Source organism: Ranitomeya imitator, chromosome 9 (genome assembly GCF_032444005.1).
Source record: "Ranitomeya imitator isolate aRanImi1 chromosome 9, aRanImi1.pri, whole genome shotgun sequence".
Classification (NCBI taxonomy): domain Eukaryota; kingdom Metazoa; phylum Chordata; class Amphibia; order Anura; family Dendrobatidae; genus Ranitomeya; species Ranitomeya imitator.
The window spans coordinates 97220145-97240779 of record NC_091290.1 but is presented as its reverse complement, the minus strand read 5'-3'; the positions used below and the strand labels follow the sequence as shown (position 1 = coordinate 97240779).

Sequence of the window (20635 nt, the reverse complement as noted above, 5' to 3'; positions counted from 1 at the left end):
TCGGACTATGACTCAGAGGGGTCTTTTGATTTAGAAGCTCCTGGTTATCAGGAATCTGTTGACAGTCTCATTGAGGCCGTTAACCAGACTTTGGGAGTAGAGGATGTGGCCACCTTACCTTCTGGTCATAAGGTGTCCTTTAAGAAATTCAAGCAACCTCATAAGGTGTTTTCTACACATCCTGAGTTTGAGGATTTAGTCCAACGTCACATGGAGCGACCAGATAAACGTTTCTTAGGCCAGAAGGCCCTAGGTGCAAGGTATCCTTTCGCTCCAGAGCTTTGTAAAAAGTGGGCAGAATCCCCTTCAGTGGATCCTCCCGTGTCCCGTTTGGCCTCTAGTACGTTGCTGTCTCTTCCTAATGGGTCGTCTATTAAGGATCCGACTGATCGGCTCCTAGAGAGTCTAGCTCGGTCTCTGTTTGAGGCTTCAGGGTCAGCCCTCGCACCGTCTTTTGCGGCCACATGGGTTGCCAAAGCTATGATAGCTTGGTCAGAGTCCGTAACTAAGGCTCTTCAGGATAAGGGGTTTCCTGTAGAGGTGATAGAGATGTCAAATCAGATATCTTTAGCAGGAAATTATCTGATTAATGCATCCTTGGATGCGGCAAATTGTTCAGCATTGGCTGCGGCAAATGCTATTGCTATCAGAAGGGCCCTATGGCTAAGAAATTGGCGGGCGGACTCTACTTCAAAAAATCCCTTACATCCCTCCCTTATCAAGGTGTCCGTCTTTTTGGCGAAAAATTGGATCAGCTTATATCTGATACCACGGGAGGTAAAAGTAATTTCCTTCCTCAACAAAAGGTTAAGCAACCTTTTCGTCTCCAATTTCAAGCAAGATTTAAATCCTTTCGTAACTCCCGGTGGTCTGCGGCACCAAGCGCAGGTCCCCCAAGTCGGCCTGTCCAAGACAAGGAGCACCAGGTCTCCTATAGGGCCAATCCATTGGCAAGAATGCGGTATCAACCGTCAAGATCTAGGGGATCTAGATATCCTCGATCTTCGGCTAAATGACTGGAGGCAGCCTCTCGTCGCTTCCAACAGAGTAGGCGGTCGCCTACTACTGTTCCATCAGTCCTGGCTGTCAGTTGTTCACGACAGATGGGTAAGAGACCTGGTGGTTTCAGGGTACAAAATAGAGTTTTCCTATCTCCCTCCAGGCCGTTTTTTTCCGTCCAGTCTTCCCAGTTCAAAAACCCGTCTAAGAGCTTTGTTCAGAGCAGTCGAGTCTCTTCAGTCCAACGGGGTAATTGTCCCTGTTCCAAAGGAAGAAGGGTTCAAAGGGTTTTATTCAAATCTGTTTACGGTTCCCAAAAAGAATGGGACCGTGAGACCCATTCTGGACCTAAAGTGTCTAAACAAATTCATTCATCACTCGTCGCTTCCGTATGGAATCTCTCCGCTCGGTCATTGCGGCTATGGAAAGGGGAGAATTCCTGGCTTCCATAGATATTCAAGACGCCTATCTGCACGTTCCTATATTTCTTCCACATCAAAAATTTCTACGGTTTTCCATAGGCGAGCGACACTTCCAATTCACTGCATTACCTTTCGGGCTCGCCACTGCTTCCAGGGTGTTCACGAGGGTGATGGCAACAGTGGTGTCAATCCTGCACTCTCGAGGCATAGTCATTCTGCCTTACTTAGACGATCTTAGTCAAAGGATCAACTTTTCAGACATGCAGGGACAACGTCAACATCTCTTTGGACACCCTAGCTCGTCCAGGGTGGCTGTTCAATTTAAAGAAGTCATCTCTAGTACCATCTCGGAAGATCTCTTTCTTAGGGATGATCTTCGATACCTCTCGGGGGCTAACTATTTTACCCCAGGACAAGGTGCTTTGTCTCCGGCAGGAGGTAAAAATTCTTTGGCAGCCGAGTTTCCATTCAATCCGGTTCTGCATGAAGGTCTTGGGCAGGATGGTAGCAGCTATAGAAGCGGTTCCATTCGCCCAATTCCATCTTCGTCCACTCCAACAGGCACTTCTGTCAGCCTGGGACAGGAGTCCTTTGTCTCTCAACCTCAGGTGTCGTCTGTCTCCTGGGGTCAGGCAATCCCTGATATGGTGGATGAGGAGTTCCTCCCTACTTCAGGGGAAAGCCTTTCCTCCAGTTCATTGGCTGGTAGTCACTACGGACGCCAGTCTTCTCGGTTGGGGAGCAGTGTTTCTCCAGCACACGGCTCAGGGTCGTTGGTCCCCAAGGGAATCAACCCTTCCAATCAATATGTTGGAGATAAGGGCAATTTGGCTGGCCTTGCAGCACTTTCACCATCTTCTGGCGGGTCGCCCGGTGCGGATCCAATCAGACAATGCCACGGCCGTGGCCTACGTAAATCATCAGGGGGGCACTCACAGCAGATCAGCCATGCATGAGGTAGGGCAAGTCCTCCGCTGGGCCGAGAACAATCACTCTGTGATCTCGGCAGTTTACATCCCGGGCAAGGACAACTGGGCAGCAGACTTTGAGCCGACAGGGTCTTGCGCCCGGGGAATGGTCTCTTCACCCCGATGTTTTTCGGCAGATATGTCTACGCTGGGGAATCCCGGACGTGGATCTAATGGCCACCGGGTCGAATGCCAAAGTACCCAGGTTCGTTGCACGGTTTCGAGATCCAGGAGCAATTGCCGTAGACGCACTAGTCCTATCTTGGAACCAATTTCGTCTTCCATATCTGTTTCCCCCTCTGGCGCTGCTTCCAAAGGTAATCAGGAAGATCAAGTTAGAGGGAGTTCCAGCAATTCTAGTCGCCCCAGATTGGCCTCGGAGGTCATGGTACGCAGACCTAGTTCAGCTGATCGTCGGGGTTCCTTGGCAGCTACCAATGCAGCCAGATCTTCTGTCGCAGGGGCCGATATTCCACCAGAACTTAGAGGCCCTGCGTTTGACGGCTTGGCCGTTGAATCTTGGATTCTGACCCAGGCCGGTTGTTCTCAGAAAGTAGCCTCAACTATGGTTAATGCTCGAAAGACAGCTTCAGCACGCATTTACCACCACACCTGGAAAGTCTTTCTCTCGTGGTGCAGGAAGAAGGGTCTTCCTCCTCTTCGGTTTTCCATTCCTAATGTCCTAGCTTTTCTCCAATCTGGTCTAGACTCAGGTCTCGCTCCAAGTACCCTTAGGAGGCAAATATCAGCCTTATCGGTTCTTTTCCAGTGCAGGATCGCTACCAATCTGCAAGTAAAAACTTTTTTGCAGGCAGTCTCTCATATAGTCCCTCCTTACAAAGCTCCGATAGAAGCTTGGGACCTTAATTTGGTCTTGAGTGCTCTTCAGGAACCTCCATTTGAACCCTTCCAAGACGTTCCTTTAATGTACCTTTCTTGGAAGGTTTTGTTTCTGGTAGCTATAACTTCCATTAGGCGGGTATCGGAATTAGCGGCCTTGTCCTGTCAGACGCCGTTTCTACAATTTCATCAGGATAAGATAGTGCTGAGACCAGCTCCTTCTTTCCTGCCAAAAGTAGTCTCCTCATTCCACATTAATGAGGACATTGTCTTGCCTTCTTTTTGTCCTGCGCCTACACACCGGGTGGAAAAAGCTCTCCATACTCTAGATTTGGTGAGAGCTCTGAGAAGATACGTTTCTCGGACCGCTTCTTTTCGAAAGACGGATGTTCTGTTCGTTCTTCCTGCGGGTCATAAAAAGGGACTCGCAGCCTCTAGATCGACCTTAGCCAGATGGATAAGAACCACTATTCAGGAGGCCTACCGTATCAAGGGTGCAACCATCCCGGCTGGGATCAGGGCACACTCTACTCGGGCGGTAGGGGCTTCCTGGGCGCTTCGGCACCAAGCTTCAGCAGAGCAGGTTTGCAAAGCGGCCACTTGGTCCAGCCTGCACACTTTCTCTAAACATTATAATATCCACACTCAGGCCTCTGCTGATGCAAGTTTGGGAAGGAAAATTCTTCAGGCTGCGGTATCACACCTATAGGCGGTAAGTGCCTAGGGGTTTTCTTCCAGTGAGTCTTCTTCCCACCCTGGGACTGCTTTGGGACATTCCACAGTCCTGTGTCCCCCAATGAGATGATGGAGAAACAGGGATTTTTGTGTTACTCACCGTAAAATCCTTTTCTCCGAGTCGTTCATTGGGGGACACAGCTCCCTCCCTATTCATTTTATTTGTCTATGGGGTTGTTCAGACTGTAGTATTAATCTAGAAATGTTGTCTTTGCTCTAATGCTGTTTTGTTTTCTCTATATCCTACTGCTTGTGCACCAAACTGGAGCTGTCAGGGCCAGTGGCAAGGTGTATACTATGGAGGAGGAGCTAACTTTTTTTTTATACCTACTTAGTGTCAGCCTCCTGGCGGCAGTAGCATACACCCACAGTCCTGTGTCCCCCAATGAACGACTCGGAGAAAAGGATTTTACGGTGAGTAACACAAAAATCCCTGTTTTTGCTGCTGAATCACACTGTGGACTCGTGCGTAGTCTGTGATCTATTATCAAAAAGCACTTACAAACAGAAATCAGGTGTGTACTGGTGCTTACTAAGAGTTGCCATTTCCATATATAACCAACAAAATAAAGTAGAACTATGTAGTGCTATAGCATGAAAGATATGAAATTACCCACGACTGTCTAATTTATGCGCTAAGTATTGTCAATTTTTCATATTGTCTTGTGCAGTAATGCAATTCAAATTTCATATATTTCATGTTTCCATGCTATAGTGCTACAAAGTGCTACTTTATTTTGTTTGTGATCTATTCGTATACCCAAGTCTTTTTCACACGTGCTGTTGCTTATTCCTCCCATTCTGTAGATGCAATTTGCGTTTTTCTCTGCTGATGTATGCAGAGAGTGTTCTTTCCCATTTACACACAGTGACTTGTTCTGAACAATTCATTTGATTTGAAATTGACAACTTAAATTGCTTATTCTCTTTTTCTGCTAGGTTTTCTCCTGACCCCTTTAACTCCAGTGTCCTACCAGGATTAAAAGCTTCCCTAGATTTATCTGCAGAGTTTCTGATACTTACTGATGTTCATAGAAAAGTAAGTACTTTGAAAAAAATGTAAACTACGCTTTCTATTTAATAAAAAAAAACAAAAAAAACATTATGTACCACAACATGGTAACTTGACCTTCAAAAAATAAGTTATAACTTAAAGAATGTCAGAGCACAAAATTATTTTTTCAATAAAAAAATGAAAGCGTTTTTAGTGTGTGAAAGCATCAATTTATAAAAAAATATAAATGTAACATTGCCGTAATCTTACTGTCCCAAGGAATTGTTTCTCACTTCTACCGCCCAGTGAATTGCAATTAAGCAAAAATAACATTCTTAGACTGCTGTTTAATTTTTCTGCTCTGCCTCCAAAAATCTGAATAAGTCTAGTTATGTATTTTTCCTGCACACTACAATAAACAAATATTTTTTGTCTAGATTCGGCATGAGTCATGAAACACTTGTGAATAATCACTTCACACATATTACTTGCTGTCAGGATTCTTTTGTCATAAGACCTCAAGTATGCAATTTGATTATTTCGCCATGTTGCAACTAGATATGCACTCAATTCACTTGTATGTCTAGTCGGATTGTGTCAAAGAGTATGCATATTGCTCATGACCATCTTCACCCAATAACGGAGAATCCTGACATTGCGTGCTGCGAGCATTCACAAGCCCTGCAGTCACTATGTGACTGCAGACTTGCACGACAAAACTGTGATCCCTTTCAAGTCAGGTTTTTACTAAATCTCAAAAAAAAAAAAGAAGAAAAAAAACAGGATTCTGACAAAATGTTACTATTCACTATATTAAGGCAGACTGAGTGAGTCTCTTTTGTATTCTGTCTGACCCCAGCCCTCTCATTTACTCATTTGATTTGTCTTACACAACTCCAGACAAATTTTTGCTTCAAAACACAGTTGGCGCTATTTTCCTGCTGAGCCCTGCTAAACAGATTCTGGCCACATATAGGGTGCATTGCCATGTCAGTGAGAAATTGCACAACATCTGTATGTTTTTTTTCTTTTATTACACTTTGGGCAAATGAAAAATTTGGGGATAAAGCAATATTTTACTGAAAACAAAGTATTTTTTCATTTAAGCCCTTCTGTCCAAAGTCCGTTTTCACCTCCCTGACCAGGCCAGTTTTTCAATTCTGACCACTGTCACTTTATGAGGTCATAACTCTGGAACGCTTCCATGGATCCTGGTGATTCTGAGTTTGTCTCATGACATATTGTACTTTAAGATGATGGTAACATTTCCTAGATATGGCTTGCATTTATTTGTTAAAAAAACGGAAATTTGGCACACATTTTGAAAATTTAGCAATATTTTGTATGCCCCTTGCCGCCCCCCCCCTTCCCTTTGTGGCCACGATCGCTCCCGTGACCTCTGTTTCACCCCCCAGCTCTGATTGGAGCTAGAGTCCATGTGACGCTATCCTTCCAATCAGATGTGGAGAGGCGGAGTGAAACATGGCTGCCATCACTCTCCAGCTTCATCCCTTCCGTGGTAGCTGGAGAGTGAGGTTCCTGACTGCCGCTACCGCCGCCTGTCTGCCGTCTGGTACTCCCCTCTGCTGCTCCCCGCTCTCCCCGCTGTCCGATTTCTCCTCCGCCCAAGTAATCACCCCCCTGCCCCAGTGATCACCCTTCCTTGCTGCTGTAACACATCTCAGCCCCCTCCTGCCCCCACTCCTGACAGCCGCCTCCTACCGCTGGTGATCACCTACCTGATCAACCTGCTGCTGCCGGCTCCTGCATCTCCTCAGCCCCCCTGCGCCTGACAGCCCCCTCCTGCAGTAGAAAGTTTCAATACAGCAAAAAGGACTAATAAAACGTAACTTTTAATACTCAAAAAGTAACCTAAAAAAAAACACAAATCACCCAAGTGAAAAATAAACCATAACAGGGGCTATGTCTCTACCATATAACGTGATGGTCCATAGAGACTAGTGAGCCCTCTATAGGATAAAACAGAACTCGACTGCAATAACAACAGCCAGAATCCTGATTGCTGAGGCAGTGAATATGACAAAGCTGTGCCACCAATGTTTATATGTGGACACAGCAAATCTACTGCACTCAGTCACATAAGACCAGAAAAAACAGCATAGAGGGCGGCAGGACTTTATGTCCCTCTACTTTAATATTTAGGCACTCCTTCTCTACAAGCAAGCATGTCCCCTGAAGAGTTGTCTTGGACAAAACGCGTAGGGACGAATTTATAAGGGAGAGTGCAGGGCTTCTTATGTATAGGGGTAGTTGTGGACTGCCCTTGTAAGGGCAGGAGCTTTGGGGGATAGACTATTTATAGCCCCATAGGGATTGATATAGGGACTGTCATCCCTTCGCATCCTGGATGTCTACCTAACAGGGGATTATCTGGTGCTCCGTTGCCCTCGCTTTGGAATTGGTGAGACCGTTCCTTATTTATTTATATGTATATTTATTAAACACCAGCAAGTATTTTTTACAATATATGCTAGGACTGTTTTTTCTGGTCTTATGTGACTGAGTGCAGTAGATTTGCTGTGTCCACATATAAACATTGGTGGCACAGCTTTGTCATATTCACTGCCTCAGCAATCAGGATTCTGGCTGTTGTTATTGCAGTCGAGTTCTGTTTTATCCTATAGAGGGCTCACTAGTCTCTATGGACCATCACGTTATATGGTAGAGACATAGCCCCTGTTATGGTTTATTTTTCACTTGGGTGATTTGTGTTTTTTTAAGGTTACTTTTTGAGTATTAAAAGTTACGTTTTATTAGTCCTTTTTGCTGTATTGGGATTATTTATAGGATTATTTATTGTATTTATTACACAGATTTTGCTTTGTTATCAGTAGAAAGTTTCACCAAACACACGCACACTAATAAATAAACAATAAAGGTTTGATTTTTTTTTTACATACGCACACGTACCACACACAATGTCTCACTTATCCCAGTCACAAAGGTTGTACTCAGCAAAGGAGGCATATTTATTGCCTCCGAAGCTGATAGCGAGGGAGAGGAACCCACCTTTCTCTACTCCTCCCACTCTTCCTCCTCCGGTGACACAGACTCGCTACCACCAAGATGTCGCAGGACGAGAAATCGTCCAGAGCCCGGGGGAGAAGACACACATCCAAGTGTAAGTAACCCCCAACCTAGTGCTAGTGTGACACCCAACCTAGCACGAGTGCCCCCACCTGGAACCTCGTCCCTGGAAATTCTGCTTCACGGATTCCTGATTTTTCAAAGTCTTTTTCTCTGAGTCAATTATCAGTCTTTTGGTGGAGCAAACCAACTTGTATGCCCTGCAATTTTTTGCCGAAAACCCTAATTCATCATTTTCTACTTGGAGTCCCATTGACTATGTAGAAACGATGAAATATTGGGGACTGGTCCTTTACATGGGGATTGTGAAGAAACCAGAAATTTGCCAATAATGGAATACTGATATTTTATATCAAACTTCAATATATGGCATGGTTATGATTGCAAATGTTTTGAGGCGATTCATAAGTTTCTCCATTTTAGGGACAATACGGACATCCTTCCCCGCTATGACCCAAATTTTGATAGACTGTTCAAAATTTGGCCGGTTATTGAAGACTTCAGCAACAAGTTTGCTGAAGTGTACATTCTCCAAAGAGAAATTTGTGTGGATAAATCCCTCATCCACTTCAAATGGAGGCTTCAGTTCCGTCAGTACCTGCCCAGCATGAGGGCGAGGTATGGGATAAAACTCTATAAGCTGTGTGAGAGTTCCTCAGGGTACACTCACAGCTTTAGAGTTTACCAAGAGAAGGACACCAGGATCCAGCCCCCAGAATGTCCACCTGCTCTGGGGGATGAGTGGGAAAATAGTGTGTGATTTCGTCCACCCACTGCTTGACAAAGGTTACCATCTGTATGTTGATAACTTTTATACAACTATCCCACTCTTTCAATCCCTCTCTGCCAGAGCTACCACAGTTTGCGGTACTGTGCACAGAAACCAGAGGGGTCTCCCTTTTTTGTTAATTGAGCAGACTTTCCCAAAGGGTGAGAGCTGAGCCCAAAGTAGCGGCAACATGCTTGTGGTCAAGTTCAAAGACAAAAGGGACTTCTCTTTCTTAACAATAATCCATGGTCCCGGCACCACAGCCACAACCGTTCGAGGTACCCCAGCACAGGTCCACAAACCGGACTGTGCCCTGGGGTACAACAAACATGTCCTCCAGCCCTATAGTGCTACGCAGAAGGCGATAAAAACTGTCTGTGCACATCATACAAATGGCACTGTATAACGCATGCGTACACTAAACCATACACATCAACCTGACCTAGTGTCAGGTTGGTGTGTGTGACGTAGTGTACGTCAAGTTGGCGTGTGGTATAGTGTACGTCCGGTTGGTGTGTGTGGTGCATACTACACCACACACACCAACCTGGCATACACAACACCACACACATCAACCTGACGTAGTGTGTCAGGTTGGTGTATGTGGCGTAGTGTACATCAGGTTGCTGTGTAGTGTACATGTGATGTAGTACACGTCAGGTTGGTGTATGTGTGGTGTAGTATACTACACCATACACTCAAACCTGACGTACACTACACCACACCACACACCAACCTGACATACACGACATACTTTCCATATGCAACATGGTGTCCGCTAACATAATAACAGAACTAGGCAACATTTTAGCAGGGAAATTAAAGCACTAGAAAGTGCTGTAAGAACCCGCAACAAAGAAGGCAAACTAACTCCATATAAACCATTGATAAAAAGGAGTACCAACGGAGTAAAAGGGTAGTGCAAAATCTAAATATTTATTAATTTACAAACATGTAGTGCAGAGATACATACTGAACGATACAAAAGGATGATTAAATCAGAGTGAGTCTCCACCAGTGAGCCTTTTGCTCCGTTGGTACTCCTTTTTATCAATGGTGTCCGCTAACGATTGGAGCTAATTTTTCATTCAAAAAGTCAAATGGTGCTCCTTCCCTTCCGAGCCCTGCCGTGCCCCCAAACAGTGGTTCCCCCTACATTTGAGGTTTCAGCGTACTCAGGACAAATTGGACAACAACTTTTGGGGTCCAACTTCTCCTTTTACCCTTGGGAAAATTAAAAAAAATGTTGCTAACATAGTAACATAGTAACATAGTAAGGCCGAAAAAAGACATTTGTCCATCCAGTTCAGCCTATATTCCATCATAATAAATCCCCAGATCTACGTCCTTCTACAGAACCTAATAATTGTATGATACAATATTGTTCTGCTCCAGGAAGACATCCAGGCCTCTCTTGAACCCCTCGACATAGTTCGCCATCACCACCTCCTCAGGCAAGCAATTCCAGATTCTCACTGTCCTAACAGTAAAGAATCCTCTTCTATGTTGGTGGAAAAACCTTCTCTCCTCCAGACACAAAGAATGCCCCCTTGTGCCCGTCACCTTCCTTGGTATAAACAAATCCTCAGCGAGATATTTGTATTGTCCCCTTATATACTTATACATGGTTATTAGATCGCTCCTCAGTCGTCTTTTTTCTAGACTAAATAATCCTAATTTCGCTAATCTATCTAGGTATTGTAGTTCTCCCTTCCCCTTTATTAATTTTGTTGCCCTCCTTTGTACTCTCTCTAGTTCCATTATATCCTTCCTGAGCACCGGTGCCCAAAACTGGACACAGTACTCCATGTGCGGTCTAACTAGGGATTTGTACAGAGGCAGTATAATGCTCTCATTTTGAGAGCTATAATTTTTTTAAATTTCGTCCGACAGATTCTTGTTATGGATTGTTTTTTTGCAGAATGAGCTGACATTAGTTGTACCATTTTTGTGCGCTTGACTTTTTTTGTCGCTTTCTATTCCGATTTTTGGGAGGGAGAATGAACAAAAACCTGCAATTGAGGAATTGCTTTTTTTTTCTTTTTTCTTTTTTTTATACCGTTCCATGTATGGTAAAATTGATTAGCCATTCTATTCTTCGGGTCAGTATGATTACAATGATATCAGTGTTATATCATTTTTTAGGTTTTGGTGCTTTTACACAATGAAAATTATTTTACAGAAAAAATTATTTTGCATCGCTTTATTCTGAGAGCTATAACTTTTTTTTTCTTCTGATGGAGTTGTGTGGCGGCTTGCTTTTTGTGGGACAAGATGACTTTTTCAGTGGTACCATTTTTATTTGCATCCGTCTTTTTGATCGCATGTTATTGAACTTTTTGTATGTCTATATGATAAAGCACTGTTTTTGCCTCATTGTTTTTCTTTTTTTTTTCTATTTTTTTTGCTGTGTTCACTGAAGGAGTTGATTAGTAGGCTATTTTTATAGAGCGGCTCGTTTCGGACGCGACAATACCCAAACGTGTACTTTTTATTTATTTTTTTTATTTACATAAATGTATTGAAATTTTTTCTCTCTTTAATATGCAAATTGCCTCTTCAGAGAAAAATAGGACTTAAACTCTATAGCGCCACCTGTTGGAAGCAGGGATCCTACAAGTCACAATCAATTTTTTTTTCTTTAGAAATTTAAAAAAAATATATTTTTCCACATTTTAATATATATATATATATATATATATATATATATATATATATATATATGTGTGTGTGTGTGTATATACTTTTTTTTTTACATTGTCCCAGTATGAGACATCACCATATAATGTCAGTTTGCAGATCTGACACTCTGCACAGCAGAATGTCTGATCAGGATCTGACATGCAGGGAAGGAGGCATGCCAACACCTGTTCTCAGCAGGCGCCCCCACAACCCACCTCTCTGCAGGACTCGCAAGGACGCTGGGGCCATATCAGTGCGCCCGACCACCACAGCACTCAGCGTGAGGCCACCCGACCGGTGCCAGATACTGGTACTGCTGTTTGAGGGAACGCACCTCCCGCAGAGCAGTACTAGTAAGGCGCATGTGTTGGGAAAGGGGTTAATGCCCAATATTATAAAATTATAAAATCCCTGTGGTTTCAGAGTGGTCACTATCTCTCTAAAATAATTCCTTTCGTTGGGGTACTTCCCAAAATTGGATCAATTGTTAGTGATTTTGCTGTTTTGGCACCTCAGGGTCTCTAGATATTCTGGACACACTCAATTCTATCAAAAATACTCAAGACAGATTGCACTTTCGTCTTTTGACCCCTGCAGCGTGCTCAAACAGTTGTTACTGACCATATATGAGGTATAGCACTGTTCCAGAGTAACACTAAGGCTACTTTCACACTTCCGTTGGTACGGAGCCGTGGTAAACCGTCGGCTCAATGGATCTTGAGAAAAAACTGCACGACGCGGGCAGCAGATGCAGTTTTTCAACGCATCCGCTGCCTATTCTGCAGTCCGGGGAGGAGGGGGCGGAGTTTCGGCCACGCATTCGCTGTCGAAAGTGGCGGACGGGATGCACAAAAAAGTTACATTTAACGTTTTTTGTGCTGACTGTCCGCTAAAACATGACGCATCCATCGCACGGTGGATGCGAAGTGTGGCCATCAGTCGCAATGCGTCGCTAATGCAAATCTATGGAGAAAAAACGCATCCTGGGGGCAACTTTGCAGGATGCGTTTTTTTCTCCAAAACGACGCATTGCGACAGCCGTCACAAGACCGAAGTGTGAAAGTAGCCTCATAGGGCTCATTCTTACATGCGAGAAACTCGGATGAGTCTCAAACGTCAATACCTGGCACTCGGATTGGAGCGTGCGGCCGCGTAGCAATACATGCAGCCACACGCTTCGCTCCTGAGTGTCGGGTTCAGTGTCGGGTATTGATGTGCGAGACTCATCAGAGTTTCTCGCATGTGAGTATGAGCCTTAACAGTTGTGAAGTTTTTTTTTCCTATTACCCCTTTGTGAAAATCAAAAGATTTAAGCTAAACATCTTTTTATTGGGAAACAATGAACTTATCTATTTTATTCCACTTTTCTGTTGTTTCTCATGAAGCACTTGAAGAGTTTTTCATAGTTCCTAAATGCAGTTTTGAATTTTTTGATGGGTGTCATTTTTAAATTAGTGTTAACAAAAAAAAATTAAATTAAAAATTAATCAACCATTTTTTTTTTTTAACTTTTTTTCTAACTCTTGAGGAAAGTAGGAAACATTTTAAAAATAATGCTGATGTAGGTAGACATATGGTAAATGTTACCGTAACTTTCTTTTATGGTCACTTACCTTCAGTAATTTTTAGAAATTGCAATTTTTCCAAGCTTGCATAAAAATCTGACATTTTCATAAAAAAAAAAAAAACATATCGACCTAAATTTCCCACAATCCCAAAGTACGTTGCGTCGCAATTAACAAAGTTGTCTAAATCTGTTAGCTCAGAAGAAGTGTTCCAAAGTTATTACCAATTAATACATCTGATTTTGAAATATCTGTTCTAAGCTGGAAGGCTAGGACTGGCTATGGCTTAAAAAGTGCCACACCACACCACACCACACCATGTAAATATATAATTTCTAATTTCCTGACCACTGGAACTACTCTTGGCCTTGGCTCAGAAAAGTGCATTGAAGCGTAAACTATTATGTTAAAGAAACAGACTGGCTAGTTTAATATTCGTTTATGAGATTTTGGTCAATTTTTTGCAGGTATTATACGTCATAGAATTATACCAGAATCAGGAGAATGGAAGTGCTGCTTTCACCTCTGTTTCTGAATTTTTACTTACCCACCCTGTTTTGAGTTTTGGAATACAAGATGTTAGCCGTTGCCGTCTTCAACATACAGAAGTTCTTCCTTCAGAAGTAGAAGGTGACAATGTCAGTGGAGGTATGTGTTTTCTTTCTAGCTTTATTAGGTAAGACTGCCAGTATAGAGGATTTCTGCTAAAAAATGTAAAGGTGTTGGCTAGGGATAATTTGACCTGTGGAAGTTTGGATACGGATACCTGACCCAAACTTTTGTCCAAAGGTTTGTTTAGGACACAGAACTGTGCCCAAACCTGAACCAGAACCTGAACCCCATTGAAAACAATGGAGACCCAAGCTTTGGATCTCAGAAAAATCTCGCATTGTTTGATATGAATGCCAAAATTTGATGTGCAGGTTCGCTCATCTCTAGAGAGAGACATAACGTTGTACATTATTTAACTTTTATAGGCACTAACAGCTGCCTATGATTTAAAATTTGGGAGCAATGCACATCACACAGTTAAGACTTTTGTCGCCTGGCAGTAATCTTGCCGGACGATTCTATGCACAATATTGCTTCCTGAGCTTTTTCTAGACTCTTTTGGCTGCAGCTTTTCTTCTAGAGGACAAAAGGACAGGCAATCCTAAATAGTTCAGGCTGCATCCTTATTTCATGAGTCTCTGGGGTGCCTACACACATCAGACGGTCAACCCAAACTCTTAACCCTCCACAACCTCCCACAAAAAATACAATAAAGGGCAATCAAAATTACTTACTGTATGTCAATAAATGGACATGGAGTCATTAAAATTATCAGATCAATGCAAAATAAGCACTCAGTGGATTGAAAAATAAAGTTACAAGTCTCAGAAAATGGCGACCATTTTTTTTTTTTTAATAGAAATTTTAGATGAGTATAATAAAACTTTTTTTTTTTTTTAAAATCTTTCAGGTCGGATTGGGGGCTTATCTATAGCATTATAGATTGCTGTAGATAAGCCCTGAAAGGGGGTGGCCATCTATAATATAATGCTGGGAGCGTCACTCTGTCCGAAGCCTTTATAGACTGCGCAAGCGCCGGCGCAGTCTGGCCCCCACAGAGTGACGCTCCCAGGAGATCGTGGTATGCGTAAACACTGAATGCGTACCGCGATCTCCAACGGAGAGTCAGGGACCGCCAGGAGGGTAAGTATATTCACCTGTCCCCCGTTCCAGCGCTGCATGCGGCTCCGTCTCCCGGGTCCTCTGCTGTGACGTTCCCAGTTCAGAGGGCGCGATGACGCGCTTAATGCGCGCCGGCGCCGCCCTCTGACTGAACAGTCACAGCCAGAGGAGCCGGAAGATGGTGGCGCGCAGCGCTGGAACGGGACAGACAGGTGAGTATAGCAAGTGCTGGGGGCCTGAGCTAGCGGTGACTCCGGCACCTGACCCCCACAGCGCGCCGGTGTCCCCGCCTGCTCAGACCCCCAGCACTCGGCGCCCAGCGACGATAGGGGAGTATGGTATTTTTATATATATATATATATATATATATATATATATATATATATATACATACATACATACATACATACATACATATATATATATATATATATATATATATATATATATATATATATATATATATATATATATATATATATATATACATATACATACATACATACATACATATATATATATATATATATATATATATATATATATATATATATATATATATATATATATAGCAGCAGCATACGGGGCATATACAATGGAGCGTCTTATGGGGGGCATATAATACAATGGTGGTGCAGGATGGGAGCAGCACATGACAGAACGGGGGCGCAGGATGAGAGCAGCACATGACAGAACGGGGGCGCAGGATAGGAACAGCACATGACAGAACTGGCGCAGGATGGCAGCAGCACATGACAGAACGGGCGCAGGATGGGAGCAGCACATGACAGAACGGGCGCAGGATGGGAGCAGCACATGACAGAACGGGGCGCAGGATGGGAGCAGCACATGACAGAACAGGGGCGCAGAATGGGAGCAGCATATGACAGAACGGGGGCGCAGGATGGCAGCAGCACATGACAGAACGGGCGCAGGATGGGAACAGCACATGACAGAACGGGGGCGCAGGATGGGAGCAGCACATAACAGAACAGAGGCGCAGGATGGGAGCAGCACATGACAGAACGGGGGCGCAGGATGGCAGCAGCACATGACAGAACGGGCGCAGGATGGGAGCAGCACATGACAGAACGGGGGCACAGGATGGGAGCAGCACATGACAGAACGGGGGCACAGGATGGGAGCAGCACATGACAGGATGGGAGCAGCAAATGACAGAATGGAGGCGCAGGATGGGTGCAGAACATGTCAGAATGGAGGCGCAGGATGGGTGCAGCACATGTCACAATGGGGGCGCAGGATGGGAGCCGCACATGACAGAATGGGGGCGCAGGATGGGTGCAACACATGACAGAATGGTGGCGCAAGATGGGTGCAGAACATGTCAGAATGGAGGCGCAGGATGGGTGCAGAACATGTCAGAATGGGGGTGCAGGATGGGAGCAGCACATGTCACAATGGGGGCGCAGGATGGGAGCAGCACATGACAGAATGGGGGAGCAGGATGGGTGCAACACATGACAGAATGGGGGCGCAAGATGGGTGCAACACATGGCAGGATGGGGGCGCAGGATGGGTGCAGCACATGTCAGAATGGGGGTGCAGGATGGGAGCAGCACATGTCAGAATGGGGGTGCAGGATGGGTGCAGCACATGTCAGGATGGGGACGCAGGATGGAGCAGCTCATGACAGGATGGGGACGCAGGATGGAGCAGCACATACCAGGATGGAGACCATATACCAATATAGATGCAAGCCACCCGGGCGTAGAACGGGTTCAATAGCTAGTATCTTATATCGGCCAAACCTGATGACAGGTTCCCTTTAATGACCGCCAATACGTCTTTTTACTGACCTAAGATATAACGATATAGCATCCCCATGCAGGTGGCAATCAAGTAGCTGTCGGCTACACACTATAGCTGACAACTTGCTGCTTCAGCAAAAATCCGCGTTGGCACTCTGCGTATCTGTTTAAATCCTCGGATGCTGCTGTCAATAGTGATTTGCATCATATAAATGATAAACAGAGTGTGGGGGCTTCCTCTTTATCTACATTGAAATCCTGGGAACATGATTGTGTGGGTCTGATGTTTGCCATGGCAATTCACAGCCAAATAGCGGCCTTAGTCTGCCGGCTATAGTGGCCTGTTCAGAAATTAGAAACATTTAGGTGACAAAAATACACTTTCTCATTCCTGTCACGTTGCTTTGCATTCATTTCTGAAAATCACCTGAAGGGTTAATGAACTACCTGACAGCAATTTTCACTATGTCAGGGGTGCTGTTTTTAAAATAGTATCCCCTTTGGGGGTTTCCAATATGTAGAGCCCTCAATTTCACTTCAGACCTGGATAGGTCCTTAAAATATAAATTTTGTAAATTTCCTTGAAAAAATGAAAAGTGACTGCTACATTATTAAACCTTCTAAAAGGCTAACAAAATAAAATAACATTTTACAAATGGTGCTGATGTAAAGCAGACAAGAGTGAAATGTTATTTATTAATGTTTTTCTGTGGTATGTCTCTCTCGATTAAAGGAACAGTCATTCAAAGTTAGAGCATTGCAAATTTGTTAACATTTGTGTAAAATTTCACATATTTTGTATGAATAAACACAAAACATGTCAACCTAAATTTACCATTATAAATTATAAAGTGTCACGAAAAAGCAAGCTCAAAATCACTGAGATTTGTTGAAGCATTCTAGAGTTATTACCGCATAAAGTGACACTGGTTAGATTTTAAATATTTGGCTCTGTCACTAAGTGGTCAAGGTCACGTTCAGTATTAGTTCAGTGTTTTACTTCTGAGTATGGCTTAAAAATACTGGAGTGGAACAGTCAGAGGAAAAGTATAATAGCAACACGTCACCACTTCTGTATTTATACTACAGCCTGCAGTGATCCTCAACCTACTGAACAGCCGCACAGCCAGCTCTTCCCTCTCCTAGTGTATCCTCACCCACCCCCTGCAGACTGTGAGCCCTCGCGGGCAGGGTCCTCCCTCCTTATGTACTCGTGTGCCTTGTTATCTGCTCATGTTTAATGTATTTGTCTATATTTGCCCCGTATTCACATGTAAAGCGCCATGGAATAAATGGTGCTATAAAAATGTATAATAATAATAATAATTTATCACTAGCTTCTGGTTTCTCTTTACAAAATGCTATGTTATTAACCCCTTCATGACCCAGCCTATTTTGACCTTAAAGACCTTGCCGTTTTTTGCAATTCTGACCAGTGTCCCTTTATGAGGTAATAACTCAGGAACGCTTCAATGGATCCTAGCGGTTCTGAGATTGTTTTTTCGTGACATATTGGGCTTCATGTTAGTGGTAAATTTAGGTCAATAAATTCTGTGTTTATTTGTGATAAAAACGGAAATTTGGCGAAAATTTCGCAATTTTCACATTTTGAATTTTTATTCTGTTAAACCAGAGAGTTATGTGACACAAAATAGTTAATAAATAACATTTCCCACTTGTATACTTTACATCAGCACAATTTTGGAAACAAAATTTTTTTTTTGCTAGGAAGTTATAAGGGTTAAAATTTGACCAGCGATTTCTCATTTTTACAACGAAATTTACAAAACCATTTTTCTTAGGGACCACCTCACATTTGAAGTCAGATTGAGGGGTCTATATGGCTGAAAATACCCAAAAGTGACACCATTCTAAAAACTGCACCCCTCAAGGTGCACAAAACCACATTCAAGAAGTTTATTAACCCTTCAGGTGCTTCACAGCAGCAGAAGCAACATGGAAGGAAAAAATGAACATTTAACTTTTTAGTCACAAAAATGATCTTTCAGCAACAATTTTTTTATTTTCCCAATGGTAAAAGGAGAAACTGAACCACGAAAGTTGTTGTCCAATTTGTCCTGAGTACGCTGATACTTCATATGTGGGGGTAAACCACTGTTTGGGCGCACGGCAGGGCTTGGAAGGGAAGGAGCGCCATTTGACTTTTTGAATGAAAAATTGGCTGCACTCTTTAGCGGACACCATGTCACATTTGGAGAGCCCCCGTGTGCCTAAAAATTGGAGCTCCCCCACAAGTGACCCCATTTTGGAAACTAGACGCCCCAAGGAACTTATCTAGATGCATAGTGAGCACTTTAAAGCCCCAGGTGCTTCACAAATTGATCCGTAAAAATGAAAAAGTACTTTTTTTTCCCAAAAAATTTCTTTTCGCCTCAATTTTTTCATTTTCACATGGGCAATAGGATAAAATGGATCCTAAAATTTGTTGGGCAATTTCTCCCGAGTACGCCGATACCTCATATGTGGGGGTAAACCACTGTTTGGGCACACGGCAGGGCTCGGGAGGGAAGGCGCGCCTTTTGACTTTTTGAATGGAAAATTAGCTCCAATTGTTAGCGGACACCATGTCGCGTTTGGAGAGCCCCTGTGTGCCTATGCATTGGAGCTCCCCCACAAGTGACCCCATTTGGGAAACTAGACCCCCCAAGGAACTTATCTAGATGCATACTGAGCACTTTAAACCCCCAGGTGCTTCACAGAAGTTTATAACGCAGAGCCATAAAATAAAAAATAAATTTTCTTTCCTCAAAAATGATTTTTAGCCTGGAATTTCCTATTTTGACAACGGTAATAGGAGAAATTGGACCATAAATGTTGTTGTCCAGTTTGTCTTGAGTACGCAGATACCCCATATGTGGGGGTAAACCACTGTTTGGGCACACGGCAGGGCTCGGAAGGGAAGGCACGCCATTTGGCTTTTTAAATGGAAAATTAGCTCCAATCATTAGCGGACACCATGTCACGTTTGGAGAGCCCCTGTGTGTCTAAACATTGGAGATCCCCCACAAATGACCCCATTTTGGAAACTAGACCCCCAAAGGAACTAATCTAGATGTGTGGTGAGCACTTTGAACCCCCAAGTGCTTCATAGAAGTTTATAACGCAGAGCCATGAAAATAAAAAAAAAAAATTCTTTTCTCAAAAATGATTTTTTAGCCCGCAATTTTTTATTTTCCCAAGGGTAACAGGAGAAATTTGACCCCAATATTTGTTGTCCAGTTTCTCCTGAGTACGGTGATACCCCATATGTGGGTGTAAACTACTGTTTGGTCACATGCCAGGGCTCGGAAGTGAAGTAGTGAAGTTTTGAAATGCAGACTTTGATGGAATGCTCTACGGGTGTCACGTCACGTTGCGTTTGCAGAGCCCCTGATGTGGCTAATCAGTAGAAACCCCCACAAGTGACCCCATTTTGGAAACTAGACCCCGAAAGGAACTTATCTAGATGTGAGGTGAGCACTTTTAACCCCCAAGTGCTTCACAGAAGTTTATAACACAGAGCAGTGAAAATAATAAATACGTTTTCTTTCCTCAAAAATAATTTTTTAGCCCAGAATTTTTTAATTTTCCCAACGGTTACAGGAGAACTTGGACCCCAAAAGTTGTTGTCCAGTTTCTCCTGAGTACGCTGATACCCCATGTGTGGGGGTAAACCACTGTTTGAGCACACGTCGGGGCTCAGAAGGGAAGTAGTGACTTTTGAAATGCAGACTTTGATGGAATGGTCTGCGGACGTCACGTTGCGTTTGCAGAGCCCCTGGTGTGCCTAAACAGTAGAAACCCCCCACAAGTGACCCCATTTTGGAAACTAGACCCCCCAAGGAACTTATCTAGATGTGTGGTGAGCACTTTGAACCCCCAAGTGCTTCACAGACGTTTAAAACGCAGAGCCGTGAAAATAAAAAATCATTTTTCTTTCCTGAAAAATGATGTTTTAGCAATCAATTTTTTATTTTCTCAAGGGTAACAGGAGAAATTGGACCCCAGTAATTGTTGCGCAGTTTGTCCTGACTATGCTGGTACCCCATATGTGGGGGTAAACCACTGTTTGGGCACGCGTCGGGGCTCGGAAGGGAGGGAGCACCATTT

At 43.6% G+C, this 20635-nt stretch overlaps 1 protein-coding gene across 2 annotated transcripts in view; it reads left to right on the top strand.

The window, feature by feature from the left end:
• EDC4 (enhancer of mRNA decapping 4) overlaps nucleotides 1-20635 on the top strand; it is a 928397-nt gene that overhangs the window by 229859 nt on the left and 677903 nt on the right. For both annotated transcript variants that reach the window (XM_069740123.1, XM_069740124.1), the window contains exons 11-12: nucleotides 4904-5003; nucleotides 13550-13730. In XM_069740123.1, the coding sequence (XP_069596224.1) occupies nucleotides 4904-5003; nucleotides 13550-13730 (281 nt within the window). The remainder of the gene's footprint in view (nucleotides 1-4903; nucleotides 5004-13549; nucleotides 13731-20635) is intronic.